The 13,880-nt window shown below is 40.4% G+C and overlaps 1 protein-coding gene across 5 annotated transcripts; it reads right to left on the reverse strand.

Moving 5' to 3' along the window:
* Positions 1-1,423: 1,423 nt before the first annotated feature.
* Positions 1,424-8,261, reverse strand: LOC112284811 (B3 domain-containing transcription repressor VAL2). 5 transcript variants are annotated; one of them, XR_016504129.1, is made up of 16 exons: positions 7,823-8,259; positions 7,484-7,565; positions 7,007-7,120; positions 6,002-6,382; positions 5,658-5,770; positions 5,443-5,539; positions 4,978-5,152; positions 4,784-4,860; positions 4,156-4,488; positions 3,889-3,938; positions 3,548-3,661; positions 3,220-3,293; positions 2,559-3,082; positions 2,115-2,323; positions 1,979-2,012; positions 1,602-1,724 (listed from the first exon to the last, which is right to left on the reverse strand). XR_016504129.1 is itself a non-coding variant. In XM_090251798.1 (15 exons), the coding sequence occupies exons 4-15, from the start codon at positions 6,347-6,349 to the stop codon at positions 1,702-1,704; spliced, it is 2,406 nt and encodes an 801-aa protein (XP_090107924.1). In that variant the 5' UTR covers positions 6,350-6,382; positions 6,787-7,120; positions 7,484-7,565; positions 7,823-8,261; the 3' UTR covers positions 1,424-1,701. The 5 variants fall into 5 exon arrangements, 4 of the variants coding, with proteins under 4 accessions (XP_090107924.1, XP_024380836.1, XP_024380837.1 ...); XM_090251798.1 differs by having other exon boundaries at positions 1,424-1,724; positions 2,115-3,082; positions 6,787-7,120; positions 7,823-8,261; XM_024525068.3 differs by having other exon boundaries at positions 1,424-1,724; positions 2,115-3,082.
* Between the last annotated feature and the right edge of the window lie 5,619 nt (positions 8,262-13,880).

Raw genomic sequence — 13,880 nt, forward strand, 5'->3', positions numbered from 1 at the left:
TGAACAACATATAAAATTGATTGTACTTGGAATGAAATTTAATTGTGCATTAATGGAGTTGTCCATTTGAGGCGGCTGATTATTTTTTGCTCATGCTGTGGTTGGGAAGCGTGGTTGTTATATGCAAATTTGCATGGACAACATGGCAAAAATCCAAAAGACTTTGGTTGGCAATGAAATACTACCAACTCTCATGTTCTCATTTGCAATTCATGCAGTTCCACAATTCAAATGAGAATTGAGTTGAATCAATGCATGGAAATTAATTTGATTGCAAGGTTTGAAAAGGGAAAGGAGAGGGGAGGGAGGGGGAACAAATTGTGTAATTTTCAATTGAGGCAGGTGGTGATTCGTGACTACATACTAAAGGAGCGGCGGTTCCGTAACGTGCAAAGGCGCAAGTGAGGGCACAATGTTAATCCTTGCAAGCAAAGCAATAAGTCTTGCAGGTGAAGACTTCAGCATTGCGAGCTATGAGGGGGTTGCAGAGAACATTGCAGCAACTCAATGCCTCAACTCCATCTTGAAGTGTAGAAGAGACACAATTCAAGGCTTTTTTTTTTTTAACATGCAACCTCACAAGATTAGGATCAGAGACAACATATGTCCTTGACATGGATTAATCAAGCATACAGCTTATAGCCAAGCACTTCATCACAACCTATAATATACAACTTGTAGCTCATGAGCGACACACATTTTGTGTTTGGAAGTCCATTTCAAAATTATTTCACCTATGTGTAGACCATGCTGCAATCACAATAACTGCCCATGATTTTGAACCTCATGATTGCAACATATTCCAATACCATTCCATGTGCAAGCTGTGTAGCCCATACAACCCAATGTTGGAGAAAGATCTCAAGGGAGCTATAAGAACACGGCAGATAGATAGAAGATGTATGAACTAGGGTTCAAAGATGAGCGGAAATAGAAAAATTTGGTTGCAAAAATCTCAATCAAAAACAGCAACTTACAACCAAATGTTTCAATTCCAATTACCTCATCCATATATTATCATCCATGAGTAGCACAAAATGCAACACTTCTCAGTTCCGAGAACCAAACATTCTTGATTTTGTAACCAACCAGTGGACGAAACTAAATCTATGTGACAAAGATGCGTCGAACAAAACCTTCGGCTAAAACATTAATTATAATTTTGTTTTTGGACCAAATGATGTGAAAACACCTAGAATCCTCCTAATTTCTATTTCCCTACACTAAGAAATTTTTTCATACTGCATGTATGCTAAAATGCTTGAGTGATTGGAAATGGGTAGGCTACCTTACTTCTAATTGCACAACAGACACTTGACTTATTGACGAGAAAATGAGTCGGAGAAAGTCGAAATATTGTCAAAAAACCCAAAGACAATACTTAGTTATCTCTTAATAGTTTAAAAAAGACTTGCAGAACTCATACAGTCTAACATTTTACGTATTCATATTTCAAGTTTAAAATGTTACAATACGTGGATTTAAATCTATTCAAATACTCACTAAGATAGTTTCTGCATCAGAAAACAAGTTAGATCATCTGACATTCAGAATCGAACCTAATTGATGTAAAAGTAATAAATACCTGTCCAATTATGATGTAAGAAAAGGTGTAGGCACAGGCAGCCCCAAATTATCTGGAGGAAGCTTGATTACAAATATAGGTTTTTACAATAACGAAACATGGACTCTTTCCCAAGCTCAGCATCTAAGTTTTTCCTCTCCTACACATCCGAGCAGTGAATATCAATATAAATAGTTTGCCAAGAGAGTTGCAACAAGTAACAATTGAATTAACCTACAACCAACATTAAGAGTTGAAAGAAGCTGCACCTACTCGCAGCCCTCACCAATCTTTATTGGTAAATATTAACAGCAATGGGTATATTCCTAAACCTCGAGCTTGTAGACACAAACAAGGCAGAGTGTTAAGTGACCAGAGTTTGTATCTAGAGAGGCACCCCTCGCTTCTTCTTACCAAAGGCAGTGCAGGTACCACATCTCCTGCAAACCTGAAAGACAGTTGCGATCATAAAAAGAGAATTAGATAACAATACAAAGATGTGCCAACTCGGAATTCACATGGAAAGTAGACACATACAAGCATACGTTACCTTTGCTGCTGACCCGATTTGTTCACCACATCCAATACATATTTGTCGTCCACGACCTGCTCCAGTTACATGCTTCTTTGCAGAAGTTGCAGCAGCATTATTCATCATGTTAAGCTCTAGTTTTGATGAGCTTGAGAGCACTGAATCTCCTGAAAACTCTGCGGGCTTGACTCCTCTTGCATCCCAGCTCTCCAAACAGTTTGGTTGCTCTACATAGCCAAGGGATGTCTGAGTTCGCTGACCTTCATGTCGTACATGACCAGCCACCTCTAGCCCATTATCTGCTTCAGCCTCGCTAGAGGATTCTGAGGGAGTATCCTCCTGGCTGCTAGTAGCATCATTACTGACATGATCTGAAACTAGATCACCAACATAAAGAGTAGAAAGTCGCTGCTGGTGTAGATAAGCAGACAGGGGTAGAGTGGCATCCTGAAGCAAGCGTACCATACTTACGCGCTCCTCATGATCGGGTTGAATATTCAAGTCAATGGCTCCCTTCAAAGGTCCGTCCTCTGAACCCCCATCCCTGGAACGAATTAAGGCTGTAGAAAGGTTATCATCCACAATGTTTGCCGCGTCTGCTGTTCCAGATCTACCAACAACACCAACAAGATCAGAAGTATCTTCTTCATGCCATTCTCGCTTATTGCGGAACGCTTCAAACTCTCGCTCGCATTGCCGCTTCTTACGGCGTTGCATAAGGGTCCTGAAGCGACGCTTCACAGTTAAACAAACATTGCAGATACAGGACGCCTTATGTTTCGGTCCCTTGCCGCTTGGGGGCTGAATACACACGATACAGGTACATCCCGGGCGATGCCTCGGGTGTTTCGTAGTCCGCGCAGGACTCAAAGATGTTGACGCTGCCTGAGCCAAAGCGTCTAAGCCTGCTGCAGCTGACGTGGTAGGGGCATTTTCATCCTTACTGGTAGAGGTTAACTTAGGTGCACATTCCTGCTTCCCACCCTCTGCATCATGTCAGACAACCCACCACCCAGGCTGTGTCACCCTCCATCCACAGCCCAACCTTGCACCCCACAACATAGAAAGCATGCAGATCCTTAGCCTGGCCCAAATGAATTAGTTCACGGGACATAGGACTTGCCTGAAGTGGGCCCAGGACCCAGCAGCACTTCTAATTTGTCGCTGCTCACTTCTTGAGCTGCGCTGCACTGTGCTCTGAAAAGAAGCATGATAGAAATGTTACAGGAAACAGAAACACTATGTAAACACTTGTATTAAGCATTGAACTCGTTGAAGAAGAATCTAGCAAGATAACAACCACTAAACTATGAGTGTCTAACGTCAGAAAGGACAAGCGCTTAACTTCTTAGAACATTTAAATTGAAGAGGACCAAAGTTAATATGCCAGTTCCTTTACAGATTTAAAAGCAACATTTCAAATCAACTGTGTTACACAGACTCAGGATTACCTTGTCAGATCCCAGGTATTCTGAGAGCACGACCACCGTGCTGGTACGAAGGCATCAACAGGTACACGACGCCATGTCCCACAGTCATCACATTGAGCCCACTGTTCCTGAGCCCTATACCAAAAGCTTGGATTGTTAATCCTGGACTAAACTGAACATACAAACAAACAGTCGTGTTCGATAACAACTCGACACTGCGTTCAAATGTTAAGACACAGTCTTAAATCAATCGGATATGAACATTTCATACTAGAAACAAGGAGTATTCAGCGTATCACGAGACAGACAATCAGATTGTTAAGGAAATCAAATGCATATATAACAAAGTGAGCATAATTTACCCGGAGGGTGCGTTGGATATAAACGTCCGTTTCGAAAGAACTGGTGGTTCCTGGCAAATGCGAAGATACTGTCAGAAACGGCGCAAAAGTTTTACCATTAAAGCTATGTTGACAAACTTAGTTTATGAACCAGACCTTGCACGAAAAAATTACTCAAACCGAGATCGAGCTCAGATGAAAAAGTCTGATCAATTTAATATCCTTGAAAACTACAAGGAATTAGGCATCCAAAAATGATACAATAGTGGGGGAATTGTATGTTTGTACCGAATACTCTTCAAATTCGTGACCGTCGATTGTGACGACGGTGGAAGAAGCAGACGGGGCAGGGCGAAGCAGCTCTTGAGCTTCCTCCCAGTTGGACTTGAGAAGCATGGAATCAATACTATCTAGTCGAAGGCGCTTGCTTTTAGAGCCCAAAGGCCGCCCACGTTTCCTATCCATCTGCGAGGACCACAAATTGCCAATACTAATGCCACTTTCTTTTGATTTGGACCCTCCCACATTTGAACCCCAACCATCTGCTGATTGAATGACCACGCTGCTTGGATTTGAAAATCCAGTATTAGAGTTAGCTCCAACCCGGGTAGCACCAGCATCCTGAAAACAACCAACAATACTATAATTGTTCGTAATCTCAACTCTGAGGTATTATAAAAGCAAAGCGGCAGCGTAGCCAAGGTGAAGAATACATGTTTCTTCAGTCAGAAACTACAACCACTTCTCCATTTAACCGCAGTGAGTAATGGCTGGAAGCGTGAAAATGTCAAGCAGCCGGTGCTGCCGATTTCTTACATAATTAAGCATGGCTTAGAACCACGGAAACCTAACGATATGAACCCAATTGTGTCATTCTAAAACCTTCACAATAATTGAGTGACCAATAATCACTAACCTGAGAGGAGAGGGAGGTTGGAGCCTTCCGATATCCCATGACAAGCTTTCCATCAGCTTCAAGCCTGCTGAAGGTAACTGCAAGAGCACTGATATTCAGCAATCAGAAGTTTATTGCATAACCGCAAGCTAATAATCTGGACACCGATACTATATCCACAAATTTCTCGGAGTATAGAAGTGAGGAACACATACCTGTATCCCCTGCGTGCAGCTTCATCGATTGAATACATGGGGTAACGCCCTCTAGCACATACATTCGGCTGTTGTTGTTGGGCCAAAAGCGGAATTGGAACACCCAATCTCTGCCTGTGACATCCTGAATTCGTAAGGGCAATCCTTCTGGTTGGTGGATAGGAGGAAAGTATGCCTGCAAGTATTTCCTCGAGCTCTTTAGCTAGTCCTCATACACTAATGCTCCGTATAGTGCGTTGAAACAACTAGTCAAATCCTAAAATTTCTAAACGGTTCGGTGCATATCCTCAGCGTAAGGAAATTCGAAGTACTTCGAATAGTGCGGCATCTGGGAACTAGCGAACATGGAAGGAGTTCAATCTTCTGGTACAAGAACGCCTTCCTTTTCTTAAACATAAGAAAACTATCAATATAAAGCGCACATTGCACTTCTTAGGTAATTAAAAAGATAAACTCCGTGCCTACCTCAGCACATGCTTTTGGAAGCACCAAACGACCAATCCGACCAGCATCGCTGGCACTCAGCATTTTCTCGAACAAGGGAGTGATGGTGGTTTGCATACTAAAATACATTGTCAAGTACACAATTTAAACTGTACCCTTTTAAGAAAATCATAAAAATCCCAAAAACCCTCATCCCACGAAATCAGAAATTGAATGCATGAAATCTGAAAGGATACTCTCCAGAATTGATCTGCTTGAGCTCCTGGTCCGTGATTCGAGGCCAGTACCTAGGCAGCAACTGGTTACGACCTCTTCCTTCTCCAGGTGGCCGTGCTACACGAAGCGGTCCCTGAAAATCAAAGCAAAAATAGATGTTGAGTAGACTCTTATTCATATTGTATTTGTTATTATGATGATGTAGGAATATTACGAATGCTTGATGGGCAAAACATTTTCCTAATTGCAGTGAAGGGCATTTCACGTCCGCTGCCGAGATCAACATCTTTTTCAGATTATATAAAATCAAATGCCGAACAACAGCCTTTGACACGAAACGATGGAAAATGACATGTCCTGCCACCTGTGAACTACCACTGCCACTACCACCTGCTGCTCCTCCAGCTTTTGTTCGATCTGAACACGGATTTCTATCTATTTCAGTACCCTCCCCACCATATTCCACGACTTCCAACGTCATGTGCTCTCGTGACACAGAGTCTGCAGCATCCTTGCTCTTCATGGAAATATCAGTTTCCGGAGCACTCCAAGGTCGGATCAGTCCAGTAGGAGGACTCAAAGAAGTCCTGGCAGCAGACGAGGGCTGCCAAGCTCCTCCGTCGGATTGGCATGCAGCCAATGCAGCTCCGAAACCCTCACACCAGCCTCTGACAGCTGGATCGACAACTTTCCCGCTCTCCAAATGCGTCATTGGGGCGAGTAGCTGTTGTCCATGTTTACCAACCTACACATTGCCAATTATGAACGATACTGAAAAAACATATATAATGCGAATAAGGGGGTTTGGAAAGCATGGCCAGTAAAAATTGGAAAAACGTTGAAACAAACCCCCCACATCCGTCGCTACTCTCCATACAAGACCATTGATAATTATTGTCGAACCGTCCATACGATCATGTATCTGTGACTACTAATGGTTGAGGTCCTGCATCTCCTGCTCTGCAGATTTGCGGCGCTCTAACCCGACTACTTAAAAGTAGTGACGGCAAATGAAAAGTCATCCTAAAATGAGAGGCTGGTGTCTTTGTATGTGCATTGGATTTTGCAATGGGGGTTGAGCATGAAAGAAATCCGCCTTTTCGTAAGTGTAATTCAAAAGCCTCTCTCTGCAAGCAATTCCATGCACACCTAATTTCTCCACTCGTGCGAGAAGGGTCTCTCTTAACACTTCACATCCTTTCTTGAGTCCCCACACCTTCGGGTTATAGACAAATGCTGCTCCCGGTGTCTGAGCCTCAAATCACCAGAGGAATACCATAGCCACTGAATGAAGGTCTTCATATGGGCATGCCTTAATACAGGCTTGGCATAAACCCTACGTACATGATCAATGCCAGCCCACACGTACCAAGGAGATTGAACCAGCCGAATCATGGGCTGTAGCACACCGTATGCACTCTACTCCGCCTTTATCAAGTAGCACTATTCCATAAGCAGATGCTACACAACCACAGTGCACGCGCTGCAAACAACGTCGTTAAGAACACGTTAGCTATTCCTCCGTTGACCACATGGATAAATACGCCCTTTGACGAGTAGCAGAATTTTTTATTTTTTATTATTTCCTTCTTCTTCTTCTTCTTTTGTTTTGTTTAGTTTTATTTTTATTTTTTATGCGGCTAATAATCTAATGAAAAGTTTAAACAATACCAGTCGTCTAAGGTATTTCTATTGGCAGGGATCTTTCCGATGTTCTAGAATAATAGAACTTTCTAGGCATGGCAGAGGGGAAAAGAAAAGTCTATAAATCAGCAATTAGTTGAGTATACTATAAACACAAACCGTCTAGTAAGCTGGAAAGAAAGTCGTGCAACGAAGACCCTACCTTTTTACAGAAGTTGCACGTCCTCCATCCAGCATCATCGCTATGGAACGTCTCACAAAAGCAGGACTGCTGATAAGCGAGCCTGAAAACAACAAGCGATCGCTAGCAAGGTCCACGTTAAAAAAATAGACAATAAAACACTAAACAAATAAATAAACAAAAACGCCCATGCATCGTCATGCTTAGAGCATACAGGGACCTGCGCCATTCGACATCCGACCGGAGACGAAATGCTGCTCTGCGAACTCGAAAACATGTAACACTGATGATTTCATCAGAAGACAACTAGACGAGGCGCCCGCAGCGACAACAGAATTAGAGAGACAGTAGCAAACGAACCCGCAGTAATCACAAAGCTCCGCAGTGCGACCGCTGCGTGTAATCCAACCCGGGCGCCAGATGGTGGAGCTGCTGGTCCCGCATTTGGAGTTCCAGCAGACCTTCCGGCTCTCGGTACTACCCATCGCCATGCCGGACACACACAGAGGCGATGACGAGGCGAGGGTGGTGTAGAGAGCAGCAGCAACAATTAGAATCGATGCATGGAGTGGGCTCCGAGGAGGACACAGCGTGGATCGACAGTAAGCCCTCCCTCCCTCCCTCACACACTTTCACTCACTCACTCTCTCTCACTCACTCTCTCTCTCTCTCACATACACACACACACACTCGCACGACGAGAGACAGAGAGAGACAGACAAACAGACAGACAGAGTGAGAGCGAGAGCGGGACAGACCTAAACGTGGAACTTGGCATGACAAACAGAGAGAGACACACACTTGCACACACTCACACTCTCTCTCACACACACAGACTAGACTCTCAGACTGAGACTGCCCCCCTCCCTCCGAACCCCTGCCCTGCCTGGCTGCTCCTGATGCATACCCGGCGTGGAAGGAATGGCGGGTACGGACGGGTGTCGTGGCACAATGAATGCGTGGGGGTAAAGGGTTGGTGTATGGGGATGCACTTCCGTGAGGGGACGTCACCTTGGCTACAACCCCCCCCCCTCCCCCCCCGTACTCCTTCACCCCCTTCCCATTATTTTATTATGCCTTTTAAATTCTTTACTTACTTCCTTAATTTAATATATATATATATATATATAGATATATTAATCTTGTTCCACTTCCTCTATTTATTTATGTATAACTGCTTTCATGTATTGGGATGTGGTTTAATTCTAATATTTCTCTTGTTTATGTTCAATTTTGATGAATGTGCTTGTAAATTAGAACATGAAAATCACCTTGTGAAGTGTGTATGTTTGATTAGTATAGTGTGGTAATTTTTTTAGGATTCTTACACATGTAATTATTTGATATGGTTTTATTAATATATATATATATATATATATATATATGGATATTTTTGTTTTAATTTAGTGGATACTAAAAATGTCACAACAAAGTAAGATTTTTTATAGGGGGAATACAAAAGAAAAAGGTTGGCAAGGATAGAAATTTTGTTGATAGAATTTAAAATAGGAAAGACTTTTAGCAACTACAGTTCATATCAGTAGCTGAAATGTAACTGTATTCTATTATTAATAGGAATAAAGTTGATATTAAAAGATGTGTTTTTCTCAAAAAAAAAAAAAAAAAAAAGCATTTAACTAGTATGATTCCATGATTTTTTGATTTTTTTAAAATTTTTACATTTTTTTGTTGTTTTTATTTCAATATTTTATATACCCACAAGCACTTTTATAATAGGTGTACTAAACAGTGGTAGTGATTCCGCTGAAAATCAATCCATGTTTAAGTTTTATTTTAATGACAATATTTGACATTTAGTTTGTGGTTGATAATTTTACTTATTACTATTGTTTTAGTATTAGATGTGATTTATGATTCTATTGAATTTTTTAATAAATGTACAAAGATTTCTTTTTAAAAAAAATCAATTTCATTACAAATACCAACAATTTAAACTAATTTTGAGATTTTTTTGAGTTATTATTAACCTTTTTTTCTAAATTATAAAATAATATTCATGTTATGTAAATAAAGATTGTAATATACAACAAATTGATTGTCAAAAAAATCATCAAACATACAATCAAAAACCAAATAAGTGTGCATAACAAATACACTTTCAAAGAAACATGAAAAATCTAAAGACAACTTAGTCAAGCTATTTTTTATACTACAAAGGGAGAATCTAAGAGTGCAAGTATATAAAAAATCCTAAACTTTACTCAATGGCTAAATTATCATAGCCAAACAAAATCTTATAACCATGAGCTGTCACGGACATACATATAATTACCTATATGAATAGATAAAAGTATGTAAAAGTAGATAAAAGTAGGTTAATTGTGTAATATCTTCTAGAGAAGCTTCTTAGAAGCTTCATAGACGCTGCTTTGACTTTATAGGAGTCTATAGTTGACTTTTAGGCTAGAAACTTGGTCAACAAGTTAGCCATGTGCCACACATGTTGGAAGCTTAAAGAACAAGCTAACTACGTGGTCCATCCATAGAAAACTTGCCTTGCAAGCAAAGGCATGTGGCTTAGAAAGTCAACATATATTGGAGGTCTTATAGAACATCGCCATGTGGCTAAATAGTATATATAGAGGCAAGAGTGAAGCCCTCTTCACTCTTGTCAACTCCTTTCTTGCTTTTAGTCTAGTTTCAAGGGTCTCTAGTTTTCTTGTATTTTGGTAATAGCCATTCCAATTTCTTTCTTAATATACATATTTCTATTTTGTCCTATTTCTTTGAGAAAAGTCTCACTTACTCTTTAGCTTTCATCGAATTCTTGTCCTTGACAGATTGACAAGAGTACACTTACAATATGAGAGCTTTGTCTTTTCTTGATTAAGAGTGGATTACCCCTTTTTCTTGATAAGACATAAGCGCATTAGAAGTTGCGGATTACCCTCTTTTAAACTGATATTGTTCTTAGTATTTTCTTTGTTATCAATTCCTCTCTTCTATTTGTTTTGAGCGTTATTAGACATCTTCTCTTTTCTAAGTGCTACTATGGCAGAGCTTGTTGAAATGAAGAGTGCAATGGCACAGATGCAAGAACAATTGAGGGAGTTAATGCTTGCGATGCATCAACTCAATTTATCACCACAAGGAGCAACAAGAATGGTAGGAAGTGAAGATATAGAGATGATTGGGGCTGCTTCAACATCTGCACCAAACCATGTCCCTTCTCCCAGAATGGAACACCCTTCGAGTATTAGAGAACCGAGAGTGGCCTTGCCCGAGAAGTTTGATGGTACCAGATCCAAGTTTCGAGGATTCATCAATCAGGTCCAATTAGTGATTGAACTTCAACCCCAGAGCTATCCAACTCCAGGGTCACAAGTTAGATTCATTGGTACACTTCTTTCAGGTTCAGCATTGTCATGGTTTTTATCTTTTCTTGAACGATGAGATCCAATATTGGATAATCTGGAGGCTTTTTTGGCGGAGTTTCGATCCATGTTTGGAGAACATGATGCAATTCGTGTTGCAACCAACAAGATCCATATTTTGCGACAAGACAATCGATCAGTAACATTATATGCTTCGCAATTTCGACAACTTGCAACTGATATCAAGTGGGATGATGCCGCACTTGTGAGTCAATTTCTCTACGGATTACAATATGAGGTAAAGAAATTGATGCTTAATTTACCTGATCCTCAAACATTGAGTCAAGCAATTGACTTTGCTGTGAAGTGCGACAATCGACTTTTTGAATTTCGATCCGAGAGTCGCACAAGTAGGCCTCAACGTTACTACAATTCAATGGCAACACCGACGTCTCCTCAACACATACCTTCAGAAGTAGAGGATATGCAAATTGATGCGGTACGTTTCAAACCTCTTACTGAGCAAGAAAAGTCTCGTCGTCGACAAGAAGGATTGTGCTTATATTGTGGAGAACCTAAGCACACTGCTCAACATTGTCCAAAGAAGCGACGTAACTACAAAATGAGGAGTATGGCTGTCAAAGAAGACAGTATGTCGGAAAACGAGTATGTCCAGCTACAATAGGGACCGTGCGGCTGGAATCTTGTACAACTTCTAATGAAGGTCCTATCCTCTCCTCAGAACCATCTCCTTGTTTTATAATAGATGTTCGTTTAGGACCTAATAATTACAAAGCCTCTGCATTGATAGATTCAGGAGCCTCAGCTTGTTTTTTAGATGAAGAATTTGCTAGATGTCATAGAATATCATTAATACAAAAAACTAAACCTGTACACGTAGAAGTCATAGATGGTCGTCCGTTGTCTTCTGGAGATGTAACTCACGAAACACTTCCTGTAGATGTAGTAATAAATGGTCATAGTAGTTGCGTAATTTTTAATATAATTAGATCTCTCTCTAATCCAGTAATTTTAGGCTTATCATGGTTAGAAAAGTATAATCCTCAAATAGATTGGATTTCTCGTAAACTTGATTTTCCTCAGAGCATTAGTAACAGTTCTATTAATCAAGTAAAAAACCATGAGTCTAGTATAGTAAAACTCGCACTTATAGGTGCAAAAGCATTTATACACGCAGCAAAAGAAGGATCAACTTTTGCTATTTATACTGCACCTATTTCTGAAAGCGTAAAGACTTCAAGTGGCATTCCAAGTCAATATCAGGATTATCAAGACGTTTTTGAGAAAAAGAATGCAGATATTCTTCCTGAGCATCGCCCATACGATTGTTCAATCGATCTCAAGGAAGGAACTCAGCCACCATTTGGACCAATTTACAGTTTATCGCAAGATGAGTTGGCTGATTTCAAGACATATATTGACGAGAATTTAGCGAAGAATTTCATACGCCATTCAAAATCTCCAGCAGGAGCTCCAATTTTATTCGTAAAGAAAAAAGATGGATCTTTACGAATGTGTGTTGACTATCGAGGACTCAACAAGATCACAATCAAGAACAGGTATCCATTACTTTTGATATCAGGACTCCTTGACCAGTTAAATCAAGCTAAGATCTATACAAAAATAGATCTAAGAGGAGCATATAATCTAGTACGGATCAAAGAAGGAGATGAATGGAAGACTGCGTTTCGAACCAGGTACGGACACTTTGAATACAATGTCATGCCTTTTGGACTCACGAATGCACCAGCTGCTTTTCAACATCTCATGAATGATGTATTTCGTGAATTCTTAGATAATTTTGTCGTCTGCTATCTACACGATATCCTGATTTATTCTAAGAATGTTGAAGAACATGAAATACATGTTCGTCAAGTATTACAAAAACTTAGAGATGCAGGATTGTACGCCAAGATAGAAAAGTGTGTATTTCACACTACTCAAGTTGACTTTTTAGGATACATCATTTCAAATGATGGTCTTATGATGGATTCTAAGAAAGTCCAAACAATCATGGATTGGAAGATTCCAAAGACTGTAAGAGATGTCCAATGTTTCTTGGGATTTGCCAATTACTATCGGATCTTCATCAAAGACTTCTCACGAGTTGCAGCTCCACTTACACGCTTGACTAGTAAAGATAAATTCCAATGGAATCAAGAAGCGGAAGCAGCATTTGAAGCCTTGAAGACATCGTTTGTCTCTGCACCAGTCTTATATCGTGTTGACTTTTCCAAGGTATTTTTTATGGAAACAGACGCATTGGATTTTGCCTTGGGTGCAGTTTTATCACAAATGGGAACAGATGACAAACTTCATCCGATAGCTTTTCATTCAAGAAAATTCTCAGCAGCCGAGATCAATTATGAGATCCACGATAAAGAACTTCTTGCAATCGTGGATTCTTTTCAAGAATGGCGTCATTATCTAGAAGGTGCTTCTAGTCCAGTCATTGTGTATACAGATCACAAGAACCTCGAGTATTTCATGTCAGCACGCGTGTTGAATCGTCGTCAAGCTCGTTAGAGTATGTCTTTGTCAAGATTCGACTTCATTATCACTTATCGGCCAGGAAAACAACAAGGTTTGTCCGATGCCCTGTCTAGACGTTCTTATTTTGCACCAAAAGAAGGAGATGCAGCTTTTGAGCAACAAAGAACGGTCCTCTTGAAACCGGAGCAATTTCATCTCCGAGCAGTGAAATCAACACTGACTGTTGATTCAACTTTTCTCAAGCAAATCCAGTCCAATATGTCCTCAGATCCTCTTGTTCATGATATCGAGAATAATTCTTCCAAGTCTCATGATTCTTCTAAGTTCGAGTTTAAGAATAATCTATTATATTTTGAAGGACGCCTATATGTTCCAGAAGGAAAAGCACGTTTACGTGTTCTTCAAGCACGTCATGACTTTCCAGCAGCAGGGCACTTTGGATATAATAAGACTCTGGAACTCATATCAAGAGATTTTTGGTGGCCACAAATGTGGAAGTCAGTCAAAGACTTTGTACAATCATGTGATATTTGTTCAAGATCAAAAATTCCTCGACATCGACCTTACGG

This window comes from Physcomitrium patens, chromosome 7, assembly GCF_059467195.1.
Source record: "Physcomitrium patens ecotype Gransden chromosome 7, ASM5946719v1, whole genome shotgun sequence".
NCBI lineage: Eukaryota > Viridiplantae > Streptophyta > Bryopsida > Funariales > Funariaceae > Physcomitrium > Physcomitrium patens.